This window comes from Periplaneta americana, chromosome 4, assembly GCF_040183065.1.
Source record: "Periplaneta americana isolate PAMFEO1 chromosome 4, P.americana_PAMFEO1_priV1, whole genome shotgun sequence".
Classification (NCBI taxonomy): domain Eukaryota; kingdom Metazoa; phylum Arthropoda; class Insecta; order Blattodea; family Blattidae; genus Periplaneta; species Periplaneta americana.
Genome location: NC_091120.1, coordinates 198,581,156 through 198,601,061, shown reverse-complemented (window position 1 = coordinate 198,601,061; position 19,906 = coordinate 198,581,156). Strand labels below are relative to the sequence as shown.

Sequence of the window (19,906 nt, the reverse complement as noted above, 5' to 3'; positions counted from 1 at the left end):
TTTGGAAAATGGAAAATTACCCGAAAAATTTTGGCTACAGATTTATTATTAGTATAAATGATTTATTTATTCATTTGTTCATTTTTATTTACTTATTTATTTATTAATTTTACTTATTAATCTATCTATTTACCTATCTATTTGCGGATGTCATTTGTCTATTAAGCAGAAGCAACAAAGCTATCCAAGAAGTATACACAGAACTTAAAGTAGCAACAGAAGATAATAGGCCTTCAAATTAATAATCAGAAAACACAAGTTATGATACAGGCAGGTGTTAAACCAATGACAGAACAGCAACGTAACAGTATTAAAGATTTAGGTTTTAACATTGTGAAAAGTTTTAAGTATCTTGGATCATGTATCACAGTTAACAATGATCAACATATATAAGTACAAAGGAGATTGAAACTAGTCAGTAAAACCTACTCCTCACTACACAAAATTATGAAGAGCAATAATATACACCCGGCAACTAAAATAAGGTTGTATAAGGTTTTAATAAGAACCATTTTAACCTGTGATAGTGAGACGTGGAGCCTCACTAAAAGATCAGAAACAGCCTTAAGTAACTTTGAAAAGAAAGTACTTAGGAAAATATACGGACCGATAAAGGTTAATGGCCAGTGGAGGATATGGTATAATAAGGAATTGTACGACAAATATAATGAATCTGGCCTTGTTACTTTTATTAAATTATAGAAACTAGAATGGGCTGGTCATATACAAAGGCTCTCAATAGATTGAGTACCAAAAAAGTGCTTACAGCAAGTTTTATGGGGAATAGGCGAATTGGAAGGCTAAAGAAAAGATGGGAGGATGGTATTAAGGAAGATGCTGCAAACCTCCTTAGGTGTTGCAACTGGAGGCTTGCCGCACAAAATAGAAATGACTGAAGGCAGAAAATCAGGGAGGCCAAAGCTCGAATTTGAACCAATTAGCCATTGGATGGATGGATTTATCTATTTATTTATTTACTCGTTAATTAATTTATGAACATGTGAGGCAAGGCACAACTAAAATGTTCATGGCTTAAAATGTACATAATTTAAATTACATAAAGAAGAAAAACGAAACATACTTACTTACAAATGGCTTTTAAGGAACCCGAAGGTTCACTGCGACCCTCACATAAGCCCGCCATCGCTCCCTAACCTGTGCAAGATTAATCCAGTCTCTATCATCATACCCCACCTCCCTCAAATCCATTTTAATATTATCCTCCCATCTACGTCTCGGCCTCCCTAAAGGTATTTTTCCCTCCGGTCTCCCAACTAACACTCTATATGCATTTCTGGATTCGCCCATACGTGCTACATGCCCTGCCCATCTCAAACGTCTGGATTTAATGTTCCTAATTATGTCAGGTGAAGAATACAATGCGTGCAGTTCTACGTTGTATAACTTTCTCCTGTAACTTCATCCCGCTTAGCCCCAAATATTTTCCTAAGCACCTTATTCTCAAACACCCTTAACCTATGTTCCTCTCTCAGAGTGAGCATCCAAGTTTCACAACCATACAGAACAACCGGTAATATAATTGTTTTATAAATTCTAACTTTCAGATTTTTGGACAGCAGACTGGATGACAAAAGCTTCTCAACCGAATAATAATAAGCATTTCCCATATTTATTCTGCGTTTAATTTCCTCCCGAGTGTCATTTATATTTGTTACTGTTGCTCCAAGATATTTGAATTTTTCCACTTCTTCGAAGGATAAATCTCCAATTTTTATATTTCCATTTCGTACAATATTCTGGTCACGAGACATAGTTAATTAAAAACAGAAACAACATACAAAAGAGAGAAAGGAAGAAAGAAAATGAAAATATGGTATTGAAAGTAGCTTGAAATTAATTAACAATAATATTTTGCCAAATCTTGATAACATATCATTCATTCTAGAGTATATTTAGAAAATGTCATATTGAAAATATCAATATTCGAATGAGGATGTAATTTATTGTATAATTGCAATTTTTGAAAAAATGCAGAATTTTTGTGTGATTCAGTATCTGCGGTCAGTATAAAAGTAAACTTAGAAATTTTGTATTTAGCTTGAATGCAAATATTGTTACTTAATAAAACAAATTAATAGGTACAGTCTCAAATAACCGCTACATTCTCTAATTTAGATCGAACAAGCGAATTATACAAAATTATTATAGATTTGACATTAAATTTACATGAATTTCTCATAACAAAACCTAAACTTTTGTAGGCCAAATAATAATTAATATGACTATGAAATGTAAAATTGTTAGTAAATAATGTATCTAAATCTTTATATTCATGTACTGCTCGTAAAATACAGGGTGTCCACCATAAACATCTAATATTTTGAACAGATATAGTTAAAATAAAAATAATATACAAATAATACCATGCATAGAAATTACTGTAAAACTCACAAAGTTTTTAGTTCAGTAACGAAAAATGCCTCTATGATGTAATTTAAAGCGATATAAACAACAAGGGTCAAAGAAAACAATTCACTTGTTCTCTTCATGCTAACAAATGAACAGATATAAACAAGTACTCTAGAAAATAGAACATATTTTCTTCATGCTAACAAATAAAGTAATATAACCAACACGTATGTACTTTAAAAAACAATTATTCACATATTTTTATGCTAGTCTGATGTAAACACCAAGGACCCTAGAAAACAATTCCCAGTCCACACCTGTAGAGTAACGGTTAGCGCGTCTGACCACGAAACCAGGTGGACCGGGTTTGAATCTCGGTCGGGGCAAGTTAAGTGGTTGAGGTTTTTCCGAGGTTTTCCCTCAACCCAATATGAGCAATAACTTTCGGTGCTCGATCCCGGACTCATTTCACCGGCATTATCACTTTCATTTCATTCAGACGCTAAATATCCTGAGATGTTGATACAGCGTCGTAAAATAATTAAATAAAAAACAATTCCCATGTTATGCTTATGCTAACAAATAAAGTAATATAAACAATAAGTATGCATTTTAGGAAACAATTATTCTGATATAAACATCAAGGACCCTAGAAACAATTCACATGTTCTGATCATGCTAAGGAATAAACTGAAGTAAATAACAAACATTCTAGAAAACAATTGACATATTTTGTTTATGCTAACAAATAAACTTATTTAAAGAACAGAAAACCATAAAAGCAATTCGCATGTTCTGCTTATGCTAACAAATAAACTAATATAAACAACATGTATGTACTCTAAAAAACAATTCACATATTTTGTTTATGTTAATAAATAGACTGACATAAACATCAAGGATCCTAGAACACAATTCAGATGGTCTGGGAATGCTAACAAAATAACTGATATAAACAACAAGGACTGTAGAAAACAATTCACATGTTCTATTCATGCTAACAAATAAACTGGTATGAACAATAAGAATCGTAGAAAACAGCCTATTCATGTCCTCTGTTTATGCTGACAATTCCATCAATATCAATTCCACTCCATCAAACATCTCTCTACTCTGCTTCCTTCACAATACACACAGCCCGTTCCTGGAATTCCTTGTCACAGGAAATCAGGAGCAGTCGGAGTTTAAAATCTTTTAAGTACACTCTACTTAGAAATGTTTTTAATGAACAGAACTAGATTCTTGCGGAAGTTTCTAAATATTCTTAAATGACCAAGTTGTTATTTTTTCTCCTCTCTCTCTTCTTTTTTTTTCTCTTTTTTATTATCTTGATATATTAGCCTACTTAATCATTTGTATTTGCATGCCATTTAGTACGACTTTGCTAATCAACATTTTATGTCTTATAACCCACATGTATTCCCTATTAGTATATTAACTGTATAGTATATCTGAATTGAATTAATCATCGAATTTATCTCGAGCATTTTAGGTCTTATAAATTGTGTATGTGTGTGTGTGTGTGTATTCCCCTTATGTTATGGAACTGATTTTGATTATGTGTAATTTTCTACTTTATTTTATATATTATGTAACCGATATTGACTATTTGTAATTTTATATTATGTAACTGATCTTGTCTATTGTAATTTTCTACTATATTTTATGTAATTTCTAAGGTATTTTCTTTTGTGTTGTTTTATAATCTAATTTTGTATTTCATGTATTTTATTGAATCCTGGTTGAGTGGAAGAGAAGGCCTCATGGCTTTAACTCTGCCAGGCAAAATAAACCTACTACTACAACCTACTACTACAAATAAAATTACAATTTAAATTATAGTAATTTACAAAATACGTAATATTGCAAATGTTTTTCTTTTTTTAATTTATTTTCTGTATTTGTTAATTTTTTCCTTTGCAGTGACACTTATTATTATTGCGACTTCATTTCTTTAGTCTTTTCGATGAAGCCATAACCAAGTTCAACTCCACTTGCAACACCGCCATTTTGGAACCAACGAAAGATGTTTAACACATTGTGTTTCATTGTCTGCTGGATTCCGGACCGAATTTATGTAGAAAGGATGTTTTTAAACTTGTACGGGGTTATAAAAAATGCGTCGATCATGAAGGTGGGGAAGTACAGAAGGTAAGACCTTTGTTACTTTGCTTATAAGATACTGTATAATCCTTTACATGTTCTTGAAAATATGATCCTTGAACGATGATGGCATGCATGAAGTTGACTAATGTGTACTAAGTATTGATAAGATAATATGCAGGTAAGAGGACAGATGAAGCAATAATTCAATTTATAATCTGTAACGATATATGAAAATGCGATAATGTGTTCAGAAAGAATAAGAACGGACCAGGTGATTGTTAATTTCTTAGAGAAGGCGGTGGAATGTAAATAACATTACAAATAAGAATTCTGTTGTTGATTATGTGAGTTGAAATTTGTGCTTTTTTCTGTGCTTGTTTGTACTTTTTGACATTCTCTTCAATATAAGAACCAGGTGAGTGTAACATTGTACTATGTTATTAATTTAAGCGTGTTATATCTCGCAGTAATTCATTCAGTATTGAAGAAATACTGCGAACATTAAGAAAATTATATTAACTTATATTTGCCTTCAACAATTAACTTTCCTTTTTTCTTTAATGTATCACATCACATTATTATACATGTTTATTGTATTCAGGACCCTTGTGGTCACTCAAAATTCTTTGAGCTGATGTCTATAATTTAGAAATTTATTATTTTCATTTTCATATAAAATAAGGAATAGTTTCTAAACTAAAAAAACAGTATAATTTTATTATAGAATAACTGACGCAAAATCACTCTCGACTCCGTACAAATTGTAATCAGCTGCTTGTAAAGTTTCTGTATGGACAGCAAAAGCATCATTAGCCACGTTCGTCATATAGTGACTTAATTTCGCGCAAAACGAACAAATGTCGAGTGCGAAAATTTGCTATTCGTTGTCTGTTCGGAGCAAATACGAATCACCAGCGGATGAACAAAGAATATTCTCGATCACAGATTATCCGCAAAAATATCGAAGATTTAGTTATTTTAAGTGCCGCTAGTTGCTATTTTAGGCACTTAAAAAGAATGTTAAATAAAAGAAATTTGGGCGGACGTCATTATTCGGGAAAGCGAGTTACTTAATGATTGACGCCGAATTGAATCGGCATAGTTCGGAAACTTCTGTCAAATATCAGCAAGAGGCTTCGAAATATTACTATGAAACTTTATTTCTTGTTTTTGGTGCCAAAGGACAGATTCCTCTAAATAGACTAAAATACCGCCAAATTAAGTTTCAAGACCCTAACTAATACTACCTAGGTTAAAAATAATTTATGTAAAACAGGGGGGGGAAGTGCAAGAAATACACAGAATTTCGAGAAGCAATACCTATTCATGAAATATAGTATTTTTCTTACTACCAATGACGCTTCGATATCTGGCAACAAAGGATTCATACACAAGTTTGATGTAGTCCTACTTAAAGTGTCGAAGCAGCTGATTTCAAAGATTGTATCAATTGTTTTTCTTGAAATAAATAATTTTAATTGTTCCGCATAAATACCAAATGTTTGTATGCAGGCCATTCTTTATGTTATACCCTACTTAATAAATTCGCATTCCTCTTTTCTTCGTCGATTTCTGTCTTTCCCTCAGAAAAATGACTGTCAATAATGAATAAATTTTCTGTTTCATTTCATTGCCTTGCAATAAACAACAAATTTGTATTCATTGAAAAACAATAAATAAATAAAAATAACTTGCTACATTTATTATATTATATTGCTACATACTAGAATACAAAATTAATACACAAAATGATCATAGCATGCACACATCTAAAGAAAATCGTGTTCCGGTGCAGTTCTATGAATAACTACAGTATTTTGAAGTAAAATACAATACAATAAAAAATTCCACATAAGCACAAAGAAAACTTAGAAACCGTCACGAAAACATGCACTCGACTGAATAGCCATGGCTTGTGTGTATACAAGACGACCTTGTCCTTGTGTCATGCTGTCAGTGCCATTGATGTGTGCAGGTCTAATTCCGACTGGATCAATCGGTATACAGGGTGTTTAAAAAATACGGGGCATAATTTCAGGTATGTATTTCCCACATGTAGACAATCAAATAGTTCATTACAACATGTGTCCGGAAATGCTTCATTTCCGAGTTATGGCCTTCACAACATTAAAATTCACCGGAACGTTTTTCTTTCCGCAGGTTCCGAGTTAGGTTCTGTCAGTGGTTCTTGCAGCAGTGTGGTGAAAATCCGAAATTTCCTGCCTTAGTATTATTTACAGATGAAGCACAGTTCTCACGAGATGGCATAACAAATTTCCACAATCAGCATGTATGGGCGTATGAAAACCCACGTGCAACTGTTCCATCTCATCACCAGGTGCGGTTCTCCCTCAACATGTGGGCCGGCATCATTGGTGATCGATTAGTTGGACCCCATGTACTTGTAAACAGACTTACGGGGCAGGCGTACACAAACTTCCTGGAAAACACCATACCTCATGTTTTAGAAGACACTCCACTGATCAATCGTCAACACATTCACTTCTTGCATGATGGCGCTCCTGCACACTTCAGTCGTACGGCTCGCCGGTACTTGGATCGAAGGTTTCCTGATCGATGGATAGGTAGAGGTGGCCCAATTGCTTGGCCTCCACGCTCACCTGATCTGAACCCTCTCGATTTGTACTTGTGGGGCTATTTAAAATCATTGGTTTATTCGTCTGCGGTGCCTGATTTGGAATCCCTTCGGAATCGAATTGTGGCATGTTCTGAGGACATAGGCAATACTCCTGGAGTTTGGGATCGTGTTCGCAGGTCAATGAGACATCGATGTGAGGTCTGTATTCAAGCGGGAGGTGGACATTTTGAACATCTTCTGTAATGACAACGACCTGCTGAAAGAAAAACGTTCCGGTGAATTTCAATGTTGTGAAGGCCATAACTCGGAAATGAAGCATTTCCGGACACATGTTGTAATGAACTATTTTGATTGTCTACATGTGGGAAATACATGCCTGAAATTATACCCCGTATTTTTTAAACACCCCGTATTCAGCAGAATAATAATCTTTATTATTTTTATTTATTGATATTTATGTGCTGGACAATAGCAATAATAATATAATAAAAATAATGATAATATAATGTAACGATAATAATAATAATAATAATAATAATAATCAGGGAAAGGATTTATATGTAAATACATATTTACTTATAAAGCTAATATAATTTATATTTTGCATTATCTCTATGTTTCACAATGTGTAGGGTTGAAAAATCCTACTTTTATTTTCCATATTTTTCCATATTTTAGAGTTTAGTACATATTTTCGTTAATTTCCATATATTTTCCATATTTCATATAAAACAGTCCATATTATATTAGGTTTAACAATAAAACAAAACAAAATTCCATTAACTTTTAAAAATACATTTCAACAATAGAGATTTAAACACATGTTCAGTAATCCCTTTAACATCAGAGTTATTTGAAAATTAGCAGTCCTATCAACAATGGGAAAGTAAGTTACAAAACTGTATTAATTTAATTTAAAATTTTTAACAGACTTCAGTTGTGCAGCTCAACAGTTAAATGCCAGTCAGAGTACACATAGGTTCAGTTTTGTAAATCATACTATAAAGACGGTAAATATGCCAAAAGTACGTCATTCAGTCAATTTAAAATCAAAACTAACAAGTTACATTTCAGAATTTAAAGAAGATGGTTTATCAACTGACAATAAAATATTATTTTGTAATTTGTGTCAGTGTGCAGTATCATCTACACAAAAGTTCCTGGTGCAACAACACATTACAACTAGTAAACATCAGGCCAACAAACAACTAAATTCCAAGCAGAGACAATTGTTTTTAACACAACCAACAACATCGAATGTAAGATCTGAGTTTAACATCGACCTGTGCCGTTCTCTCATCTCTGCTGATATTCCTCTCTACAAACTAAAGAATAAGGTCTTCAGGGAATTCCTTGAAAAATATACTCAACATACAATCCCGGATGAGTCAACACTTAGGAAGACGTATGCTCCATCCATCTACGATGAGACAATACAGAAGATAAGAGATGAAATTAAAGATAGTTCAATTTGGGTTTCCATTGATGAGACTCCCGACAAAGAAGGTAGACTTGTTGGTAATGTAGTTATCGGTTTGTTAAGTGAACAATATTCTGAACGAATTCTTTTACATTGTGCTGTTCTAGAAAAGTGCAATAACAAAACTATAGTTAAACTGTTCAACGAAGCTATGGGTATCCTGTGGCCAAAGGGTATTATGTACGATAATGTGTTATTCTTTATTAGCGATGCTGCCCCTTATATGGTCAAAGCTGGACAAGCATTATCTGTTGTATATCCTAAATTGACTCATTTTACTTGTGTGGCGCATGCATTTCATCGTGTGGCAGAAGTGGTCAGAGACAATTTCCCTAAAGTAGATTTGTTGATTTCATCAGTGAAAAAAGTATTTCTCAAAGCTCCCAGTAGAGTTAACGTGTTGAAAGAAATGTACCCTGAAATTCCATTGCCACCAAAGCCAATTTTAACTAGATGGGGTACATGGCTAGAAGCAGTTGAATATTATGCCGAACATATAGACTCTATTAACAATGTTCTCCTTGCATTGGACTCTGAAGATGCAGTCTCAATTGATACTGCGAAAACAGTTACCTGTGACATAAGTGTGAAGAATGACTTAGCTCACATTCAGCATACATTTTCATGCATCATAAAAACGCTCAAAAGTCTCCAAAATAGGCACCTTTCACTATCTGAAAGTTTTGAAATTATAAATAGTACTGTGGAACAACTGAATCGTGGTAGAGGTAAAGTTGCAGATGCAGTAAGAGCTAAGGTGGACACTGTACTTTCAAAAAACCCTGGATATGAAGAACTACAAAAGGTTGTTGCTGTGATGAGTGGTGAATCAACAGTGAAGATTAACTTGGACTTATCCCCAGCAGACATTGTGAAATTGAATTATGTACCAGTTACTTCTTGTGACGTCGAACGCTCTTTTAGTCAGTATAAATCTATCCTCAGAGACAATAGAAGAAGATTCACTTTTCAGCACTTGAAAGAAATGTTTGTAACCTATTGTTATGGTAACAGACAATAAAAATTGTGTTTTGTTGAAACTACATTGGAAGATAAGGTACGTCCATTATATTTTTTGTTTAGTTTGATTAAAATGTACCAATATTTAACGTACATAGTCATTTTTTTATAATTTTAAGTCCATATTTAATTCCATATTTTGGTAAAAATCCATATTTAATTCCATATTTTGGTAAAAATAACTACATATATATTTACATATTTCATATATTTTTAGTCCATATAAATCCGTTCCCTGATAATAATTATCATTATTATTACTACTATATAAAATGAAAATGATAATATACTGGAAATGATAATAATAACATTAATAATAATAATAATAATAATAATAATAATAATAATGTACTTCTGTACACTCATTCAACTCAATGTGTTAACAACAATGGTCAGAGTTGCCAACTTGCTGAGTTACTATCTATAGAAAGATAAATTTTAAAGTCTGCTGATACTGATTGAGTACTTCACTGACATATTCAGCCGTGCCAAGAAATGTCAAGGAGAGAGCTTGCAGAAGGATAACGCCACAACAACAAAGAATAAGAAGGTCTAAGATACTGATAACTATTACGAGATAATATTTTTTTACAATACTCCTAAATAATTCTGCTATACATTTTTTATATTACTCATATTTTGTAATAATTGTATCAAGTAACTTACGCATTATAAATTGTCATGCAGATTAGAATACTGCTTTAACGTATCCTGCTGTACTTTTTTATTATTGCATAAAATTTGTTTCATTACTGCATTCAGGACTACTGGTTTTATTACTGCACAGATTGTGTATAGCTGCATACTGAAAAAAACCTAGTGCATTTATTTCTTTCCTGCGCGCGAAATAAGCGTCTTTAATTATTATTGTCAGTTGCACTTAAAACTTCAAAAGCTGACAATGAGCGTAACGACGTTGATTTTATTAAACCTCCTATACTGATTCTTGATGATGTCACCATATTCACCAACTTTTTCTACCGAATTACTTCATATTCTTATGTAAGTCCATTGATTATTAATTAATTTTCTCTTGATCCTCAAAAATTATGTTGTGTACGGTCACATAGGAGGTTTCCTAAAATCAACGACTACTATGTAGTAGTAAGTTATGTTAACGGTACGAAGTTCAAGCGGAATATAGCAATATGACAACACTGTAGTGACAGCGCATAAAGTTATTATTATTATTACTACTACTACGACTATTACTACTACTATTACTACTACTACGACTATTACTACTACGACTATTACTACTACGACTATTACTACGACTATTACTACTACTACGACTATTACTACTACGACTATTACTACTACTACGACTATTACTACGACTATTACTACTACTACGACTATTACTACTACGACTATTACTACTACGACTATTACTACTACTACGACTATTACTACTACGACTATTACTACTACGACTATTACTACTACTACGACTATTACTACTACTACTATTACTACGACTATTACTACGACTATTACTACGACTATTACTACTACTACGACTATTACTACTACGACTATTACTACTACTACTATTACTACTACTACGACTATTACTACTACGACTATTACTACTACGACTATTACTACTACGACTATTACTACTACTAAGACTATTACTACTACTATTACTACTACTACGACTATTACTACTACTACGACTATTACTACTACGACTATTACTACTACTACTACTACGACTATTACTACTACTACGACTATTACTACTACGACTATTACTACTACTATTACTACTACTACGACTATTAATACTACGACTATTACTACTACGGCTATTACTACTACGACTATTACTACTACTACGACTATTACTACTACGACTATTACTACTACGACTATTACTACTACTATTACTACTACTACGACTATTACTACTACGACTATTACTACTACGACTATTACTACTACTACGACTATTACTACTACTACGACTATTACTACTACTACGACTATTACTACTACGACTATTACTACTACTACGACTATTACTACTACGACTATTACTACTACTATTACTACTACTACGACTATTACTACTACGACTATTACTACTACGACTATTACTACTACTACGACTATTACTACTACGACTATTACTACTACGACTATTACTACTACGACTATTACTACTACGACTATTACTACTACTACGACTATTACTACTACTACGACTATTACTACTACTACGACTATTACTACTACTACGACTATTACTACTACTACGACTATTACTACTACGACTATTACTACTACTATTACTACTACTACGACTATTACTACTACTATTACTACTACTACGACTATTACTACTACTACGACTATTACTACTACTACGACTATTACTACTACGACTATTACTACTACGACTATTACTACTACTATTACTACTACTACGACTATTACTACGACTATTACTACTACTACGACTATTACTACGACTATTACTACTACTACGACTATTACTACTACTACGACTATTACTACTACGACTATTACTACTACTATTACTACTACTACTACGACTATTACTACTACGACTATTACTACGACTATTACTATTACGACTACTACTACGACTATTACTACTTCGACTATTACTACTACTACGACTATTACTACGACTATTACTACTACTACGACTATTACTACTACTACGACTATTACTACTACTACTACTACTACTACTACTACTAATACTACTACTACTATATGAGTGAGCTTTTCAAGAACATCCGGAAACAAAAATAAACAAAATAGCAATCCAGCTCATCATTTATTAAATTATTTCTTTAATTTTCTTTACTTTTTAGAAAATACATCTTTTTTAGCTCCCTCCTCCATATTGAAGTCCTAGCTGCTCCCTTGATTCTGGCAATATTGTAATTACTTTTTGCAGTCTGTACATGACGGGATTGTGAATCCAGAACTGTTATTCTTGCACTTGAAGAGTGGCTACATTTATTTGGAGACAATAAACGCTCAAAACAATCGCCATTGCAGTTCGGAAGCACCTCACCAGTTATTGTAAAAGATCACCAGTTACGTAACATTAGTACAGCTGTTCACAATGTTACTCAAGAGAATTGGGCCTAGTGTTACACACTTTGTTAAACTTTTATGAAATTTAAGGTAAGATTAAACACTGTGATAACATTTAATTACACTCTAAATTCTGTAGTTTAATCATGAGGTAGAAGAGAATGGACCATAACTCTTGGACAAACTCCCCTCAAATCTTGAAAACACGTCTCATATTTATAGCATCGATTTTTTATGTTATGAGCTATACTTTCTCTTTTCTAGGCAACTTCATTCGGAAAGATGAGCCACGAAAGAAGAAATGTAGCAGCTTTTATGAGTGGAGAGTTATTCGAAGTGAAGATGGCAGCCCTGTTGTTCCTTCGAACAATCAACAGGCGAGAAAACTTTTCTCTCGGTTCTAATTTGATGGCAGCAGGTTGCTTCGATGACATAGTTTTGAAGCTTGAAAACAAGACAATTTTCTTACAGATGAAACATAAAAAGAATACTTCTATCTGTGTCTCACAACTCACTCTACTGAATGGACATTTTAGTTTGTTGAAATACTACAAATGCTTCTGTGATATGAAAAACAATTGGGCTAAAAATAAAGACTTGCAATATTGCGGTAACTTTAAAAATTTTATTTTTGTAATGTATACAAATGCAGAATTCAATTCAAAAAGGGATGGTTTTCTCAACAACAATGATGACTGGCAAGGGCTTATAGATACTGAAGGAAGCGTACACTGTTTCAGTGAACAACAACACCCAGATATCTATGACTATTTTTCAAGTTTACCACAATACAAAAAACATCTAAATGATGTAGTTAATGGAAGTACCACAGGTACCAGAGAGACTACTCTTCCCATTGTACAAACACTATGGAACAAAGATGCAAAAAATGTGCCCAAAAATGAGGATCTCAAGAAGATACTGTCAAAACTTGAGACACTTGATTTATCTGATTACAAGGACTTCTTATCACGACTATGGATCTTCACGGGGCAAAAGAGGGAGAGTGAACTTGATCCCCTAATAAAAGATGAACTTAAAATCGCGTGTGGTACAGATTCTTCATATATCCGATGTATTGCAGACGTGCAGATGTGGTGGAAAAATTCCAACCATTATCTCACAAGCGAAACCAGATTCTGGCAAAAAATAGTAAAGAAATGTGTTGATGACATTTCGCGTCAAAAGGTGAAGGAGTTTTCAGAGTTGAACGTCAAATTTAGTGAAGAAAAAGTAAATTATCTGAAAAAGAGTTTGCCACCTAACTGTAAAATAATACACATTGATAATGAAAAGTGTAACATTTTCAGTTCTCTCAAGGCAAGTCAAAGTTTTGAAACAAAATTGTTGGTTAATGGAAATACATTACATTCATGTATATCACAAGTTTTAGCTCTTTGGGAACAGTCTACAGATTGCGTGCTCATTATCGATGGTGGAACAGACAGTGACACAGTTGTCAAAGATCTTGTTGGCTTCCTCAAAGAGCGACCAGAGAAGTCGGTAATTCTTATCACTAACTCTGAAGATACTATGGTGAGAAAACTCAAAGATCTCACTACATTGGAAACATATATTGACACATTCTCCTTGAGTCAGTTAGATCAAGAATCATTTGACAGAATACTGGACTGCAATGTTACCTTCCAAGGTCATTCGGTGATTTTGAAGGATTTGGCTGACAAGGGTGCTATGGAACGTTTGGTGAATGCTGATATTTTGCGAAAATTGCTTTCAGGCTTAGAAATAGGAGAGAAACTCCCTGAAGAGGATGAACATTATGTTTCGCGCAGATTATCACGAAAAGAGTACGTTAACACAGAAGGAAATCACAGTGGAGAAGGGAAAATCTACAGCGACATAAAGCAAATAATGGAGCTTTCTGATAAAGTCATCGTAATTTCTGGAGGTCCTGGATTGGGCAAGTCAACTGAACTCACTCATTTGGCGTCGAAATTGAAAGTTGCCGATCCAACTTCATGGATTGTGAGAATCAATCTCAATGATCAAAGTAAAGCACTGTCTACTAATAAATCTAATTTGGCTTTAGAGCTGCTGGAGACAGGAGGCAAAATCAACACTGAATTCGAAAAAAGTCTGTTTGAACACAGAGTGAAAAATGAAGGCAAAGTGTTGGTCATGCTGGACGGCTATAATGAAATATGTCCAAATTATGGAGACAAAGTGATAGCAATCGTAAACGAACTCAGTGATACAAAAGTAGAGAAGATTTTTGTAACATCCCGTCAAAACAAGCAACGAAAATTGGAAAAAGATTTGTCTACTATTGCATTTGAATTGTTGCCATTTTCAGAAGAAGATCAAAAGGAATTCCTGTGGAAATACTGGACAGACGAAAGTGGTGGCAGATACAAGCTGCATGTCTTCGTTGATAAATTGTTGCAAGTTACGTGTAACTCTCTGAGTAATTATTACAAGGAATTCACTGCAATTCCTTTACAGATAAAGATTTTGGCAGAAGTTTTCAATGCTGAAGTGGAAAAATTCTGTCATACGGGTCATATTAATCTTCCTGACAAATTGGATCTGTTACAGCTGTACGAAATGTTTAGTGAAAAGATGTGGGAGGTGTATTGCGTCAAGAACAGAAAACTTATTGTAGATAGAGATTTGTCAAAAGATATATTTGAACAAAATCATATGTACTGCGCTGTATACAAGTTGCTAGATAAATACCAAATTATGTCACTAGAGAACTCAAAGTTCGTTATTGAAGCAGCTGAAAGACTTTTAGAGAAACTAAAATCAGGTGCGGAAGGGACAGACATTGTATTGGACGTTATAAATGGCAACCCTATATTCTCGCATATAACCTTTGCGAGCTATTATGCCGCACTGTGGTTTTCAAAGAATTTGCAAACGGAAAAAAAATTCATATGCGGACATATATTAACACCAAGTTTCAAGATGATGAGGCAATTTTTCAACGCAATTTTAGCTCGAAGTTTTCCATTGCATCGTGCAGTGCTGAATGGAAATAAGACTTCATTAGAGTCTCTGTTGGCTGGGTCATGCGATGTTAACGCAAAGGACGATGGTGGCCGGACTGCTTTGCATCTGTCAGTCATGACACATCTTGATATTTGCAATGACACTGGTTATGAATATTGTCGTTGTGATCCATGGAATCTCAGTGGCAATTATATTTATATTACTGATACTGTGGAGCATCAGATAACTTCAATTCTAGCAGAGCATACTTCGGATTTGAACAGTGAGGATGAAATACTTTTGTTGAGTCCCATCCGCTTAGCTGATCAAATTAAAGCTTGGTCGTGCGTTGACTTGCTCCTAGGCAAAGGCGTCGCATGCACTGATCTTGTATCTGCAGAAGAGAGCAACATGTGGCATATCTTGAATTGCTGTTCTCGAGGGAACTTGTTGCATCTGGTCAAGTTTATATATTCGTCAAGAAATAATGTACAGCGTGCAGTTCTCGCATTTCCATCACCATACAATGAAATGAATATCTTAATTACCGCGTTGCACCAAGCTGCAGAACATGGACATTTAGAATTGGTTAAATTTTTCTTGGATAATGGTGCAGATATTAATGTACAGACTGAAGTATTCCAACCTTTGAGATTTACAGCTTATAAGAGAAGATTAGTGTTAACAGGAGGTAATATCGAAGAAACTTGTGTAATTCATAACATATTACAGGAATCGAGTGACAAGGTCCATAAGATGCAATTAATGTGTTTAATGTATTTAGCAGTACCATTTCTTTTTAACAGTGACATTTTGCACATGGTAACTCCACTCATGTATGCTGCAAGAAGAGGGCATTTGGACGTCGTTAAATATTTAGTGGACCAAGGTGCAGACACCAGTCTGTGTGACTCCGACAATCAAAATGCTTTTATGTACGCAGTCAGAGGGGGACACTTGGAAGTCGTTAGATTTTTGTGGAACAATACCGGTATTAATAAATCCAACATAAATGAACACTCCTTTCCTTTACATATGTCTGTATCACTAGGCAATCTTGATGTGGTGAAATTCCTCTTGGAAACGAGGGCGTTTGATGTTGATGAATGGGCCTGGTGTAATAAACTACAAATGAGTGAATTCAGCACTCCACTGTTATTTGCTATTAAAGCAGGGCATACAAAGATGGTGGAATTGTTGTGCAAGCACGGTGCAAACAGAAATATTAAGGATTCGACTGAAAAGAAAACTGCATTGGAAATTGAAATATCCGGAAAAGATGTACATACTGAAGAAATCCTCAGATTCACAAACTCTGAATAAATTTTACTATTTAATACTTTACGTATTTCCAGCAGTCTTCCTTCTATCACGGATCCAGGAATAGAACGGGTACCATACTCCGTAACGATGTGTATAGCTGGAAGCTATTTTAGACGGGGTGGAGAAGCTCATTCTTCCAAGTGTCGCATCTTGTCGTGAATAATGTTCGTCTAATGGAAGATTATGTGTTTGTGTGTGTTGACTATCAAATTACCACAAGACAACACTGTAAAAACATAGTAATTAATATTGAAAGTGGTCATGAGTTAGATGTTGAAAAAACGAACGGTAACATGAATTAAATAAACTTCTTGTGTCATAAGTAGAGACCGGAATCTTGGTCCCTACTCTTTGAATTCACGTGAGTACTGAGTTTGTGCAATAAGCCAATTACTTAAAGAAGAATAGTGGCGGGTGGTGCAGTACGATGAAAATAGACGACGCCACATCAAGGAAAACAATCATATACATAAACACTACTGTAACACAGGTACTGCTCTTAATTAAATTTAACCCTGTTTTACAATAATCTTTATGGTAAAATTTAAGTTAAAATACCGGTACTACTGTAACACAGGAACTGCTCTTAATTAAATTTAACCTTGTTTTACAATAATCTTTGTTGTAAAATTTAAGTTAAAATACTGGTACTACTGTAACACAGGTACTGCTCTTATTAAATTTAACCCTGTTTTACAATAATCTTTGTTGTAAAATTTAAGTTAAAATACCGGTACTACTGTAACACAGGTACTGCTCTTAATTAAATTTAACCCTGTTTTACAATAATCTTTGTTGTAAAATTTAAGTTAAAATACTGGTTTTACTATAACACAGGTACTGCTCTTAATTAAATTTAAGCCTGTATTACAATAATCTTTGTTGTAAAATTTAAGTTAAAATACCGGTACTACTGTAACACAGGTACTGCTCTTAATTAAATTTAACCCTGTTTTACAATAATCTTTGTTGTAAAATTTAAGTTAAAATGCCGGTACTACTGTAACACAGGTACTGCTCTTAATTAAATTTAACCCTGTTTTACACTAATCTTTGTTGTAAAATTTAAGTTAAAATACCGGTACTACTGTAACACAGGTACTGCTCTTAATTAAATTTAACCCTGTTTTACAATAATCTTTGTTGTAAAATTTAAGTTAAAATGCCGGTACTACTGTAACACAGGTACTGCTCTTAATTAAATTTAACCCTGTTTTACACTAATCTTTGTTGTAAAATTTAAGTTAAAATACCGGTACTACTGTAACACAGGTACTGCTCTTAATTAAATTTAACCCTGTTTTACAATAATCTTTGTTGTAAAATTTAAGTTAAAATACCGGTACTACTGCAACACAGGTACTGCTCTAAATTAAATTTTAAAGTCTATATTACAATAATATTTGTTGTAAATTTTAAATTATAATACTGGTACTACTGCAGCAAAGGTACCGTTTTAAATTAAATTTTAAGCCAATATTAGAATAATCTTTGTTGTAAAATTTAAGTTAATACATCGTTACTGCTGTAACACAGGTAACTTACTGCTCTTAATGAAATGTTTAAGCTTATATTAGAATAATCTTTGTTGTAAAATTTAAGTTAATATATCGTTACTACTGTAACACAGGTGCTGCTCTTAAATAAATTTTTAAGCCAATATTAGAATAATCTTTGTTGTAAAATTTAAGTTAAAATACCGTTACTACTGTAACACAGGTACTGCTCTTAATTATACTTAAGCCTATATTAGAATAATATTTGCTCTATAATGTAATTTATAATACCGGTACTACTATAACACAAGTACTGCCCTTGTGTATACACGTGTGTAATTTTTTACAATACATTTTTTTTAAGTGTTTGTCTTCGATGTTGTTGAAAGGAATGTTGGCCTGCACCGCATTTCATAGAGATCTCTGCAAAATTCTTCCACTGGCAGTGAATTACTACTTGAAGGTAGATTGTCAGACTAGCTTCTTTCTATAAATTTTTAATGATTCGTATAGTTTTTTTTTAATTATAGTGATGTTGTAAACACAGTCTTTTAGAACAGATTATGTCAGTCTTACATAAGTTACAATCAATAATGTCGCCACTTAAACACATACACTGTTTTCCGAATTTATCTACCCTCTTGTGTACTTCCGTACTTGTTTGAATCAGCTTTAAACTAGTAGTGCACTATGTAATAAACATTGCTAAACTGAAGCATTCTGTAATTGTTTAAGAGTAAGAAACCTAGTGTAGAGTGACCTTGTATTACGCATTATTTGTTGTGTTTTTTTTATTTTAGTTGGTTATTTAACGACGCTGTATCAACTACTAGGTTATTTAGCGTCGATGAGATTGGTGATAGCGAGATGGTATTTGGCTAGATGAGGCCGAGGATTCGCCATAGATTACCTGGCATTCACCTTATGGTTAGGGAAAACCTTGGAAAAAACCCAACCAGGTAATCAGCCCAAGCGGGGATCGAACCCGCGCCCGAGCGCAACTTGAGGCCGGCAGGCAAGCGCCTTAACCGACTGAGCCACGCCGGTGGCTTTTATTTTGGTTGTGAGCAGAGTCTGTACTGAAGGAACGTGACGTATTGTATGCCCCGTGCACACTTATACTCATTTCAATGTTGTGGGAATAAGAAAACGGGCTTTAGTCATAAGGCAGACAAGAGTCGGCAAAAATCCTTACAAGATTACAATTGAGGTAGATATGTTGACTTTAATTAATATTCTTACACAATGTAGTCTATATTACACTTTTTGTTAAGAATATAATTGAATCGGTCATTGCATAAGGTGCATGAATCAACATTTTGTGCTAAAACGTGTTTTCATTGAAATAGCTGAAAGTTAGATCTACCATTCTCAAGAACAAGGGCATGAGTCAAGAGCTTGTATACAGAGTTTCACGGCTTGTAAATTTGCAGTTCTTGCAGAAAAGGCATGAGTGACTCATGCCCTATCTGCAGTGAA

At 33.8% G+C, this 19,906-nt stretch overlaps 1 protein-coding gene across 1 annotated transcript; it reads left to right on the top strand.

Annotated features, from left to right (window-relative positions):
* The first annotated feature begins 4,704 nt into the window (after positions 1 to 4,704).
* LOC138698569 (uncharacterized) lies at positions 4,705 to 18,795 on the top strand. Its single transcript, XM_069824585.1, has 3 exons — positions 4,705 to 4,891; positions 12,514 to 12,746; positions 12,921 to 18,795. Exons 2-3 carry the CDS (start codon positions 12,735 to 12,737, stop codon positions 16,929 to 16,931), a joined length of 4,023 nt encoding a protein of 1,340 aa, XP_069680686.1. The 5' UTR covers positions 4,705 to 4,891; positions 12,514 to 12,734; the 3' UTR covers positions 16,932 to 18,795.
* Positions 18,796 to 19,906: the final 1,111 nt, after the last annotated feature.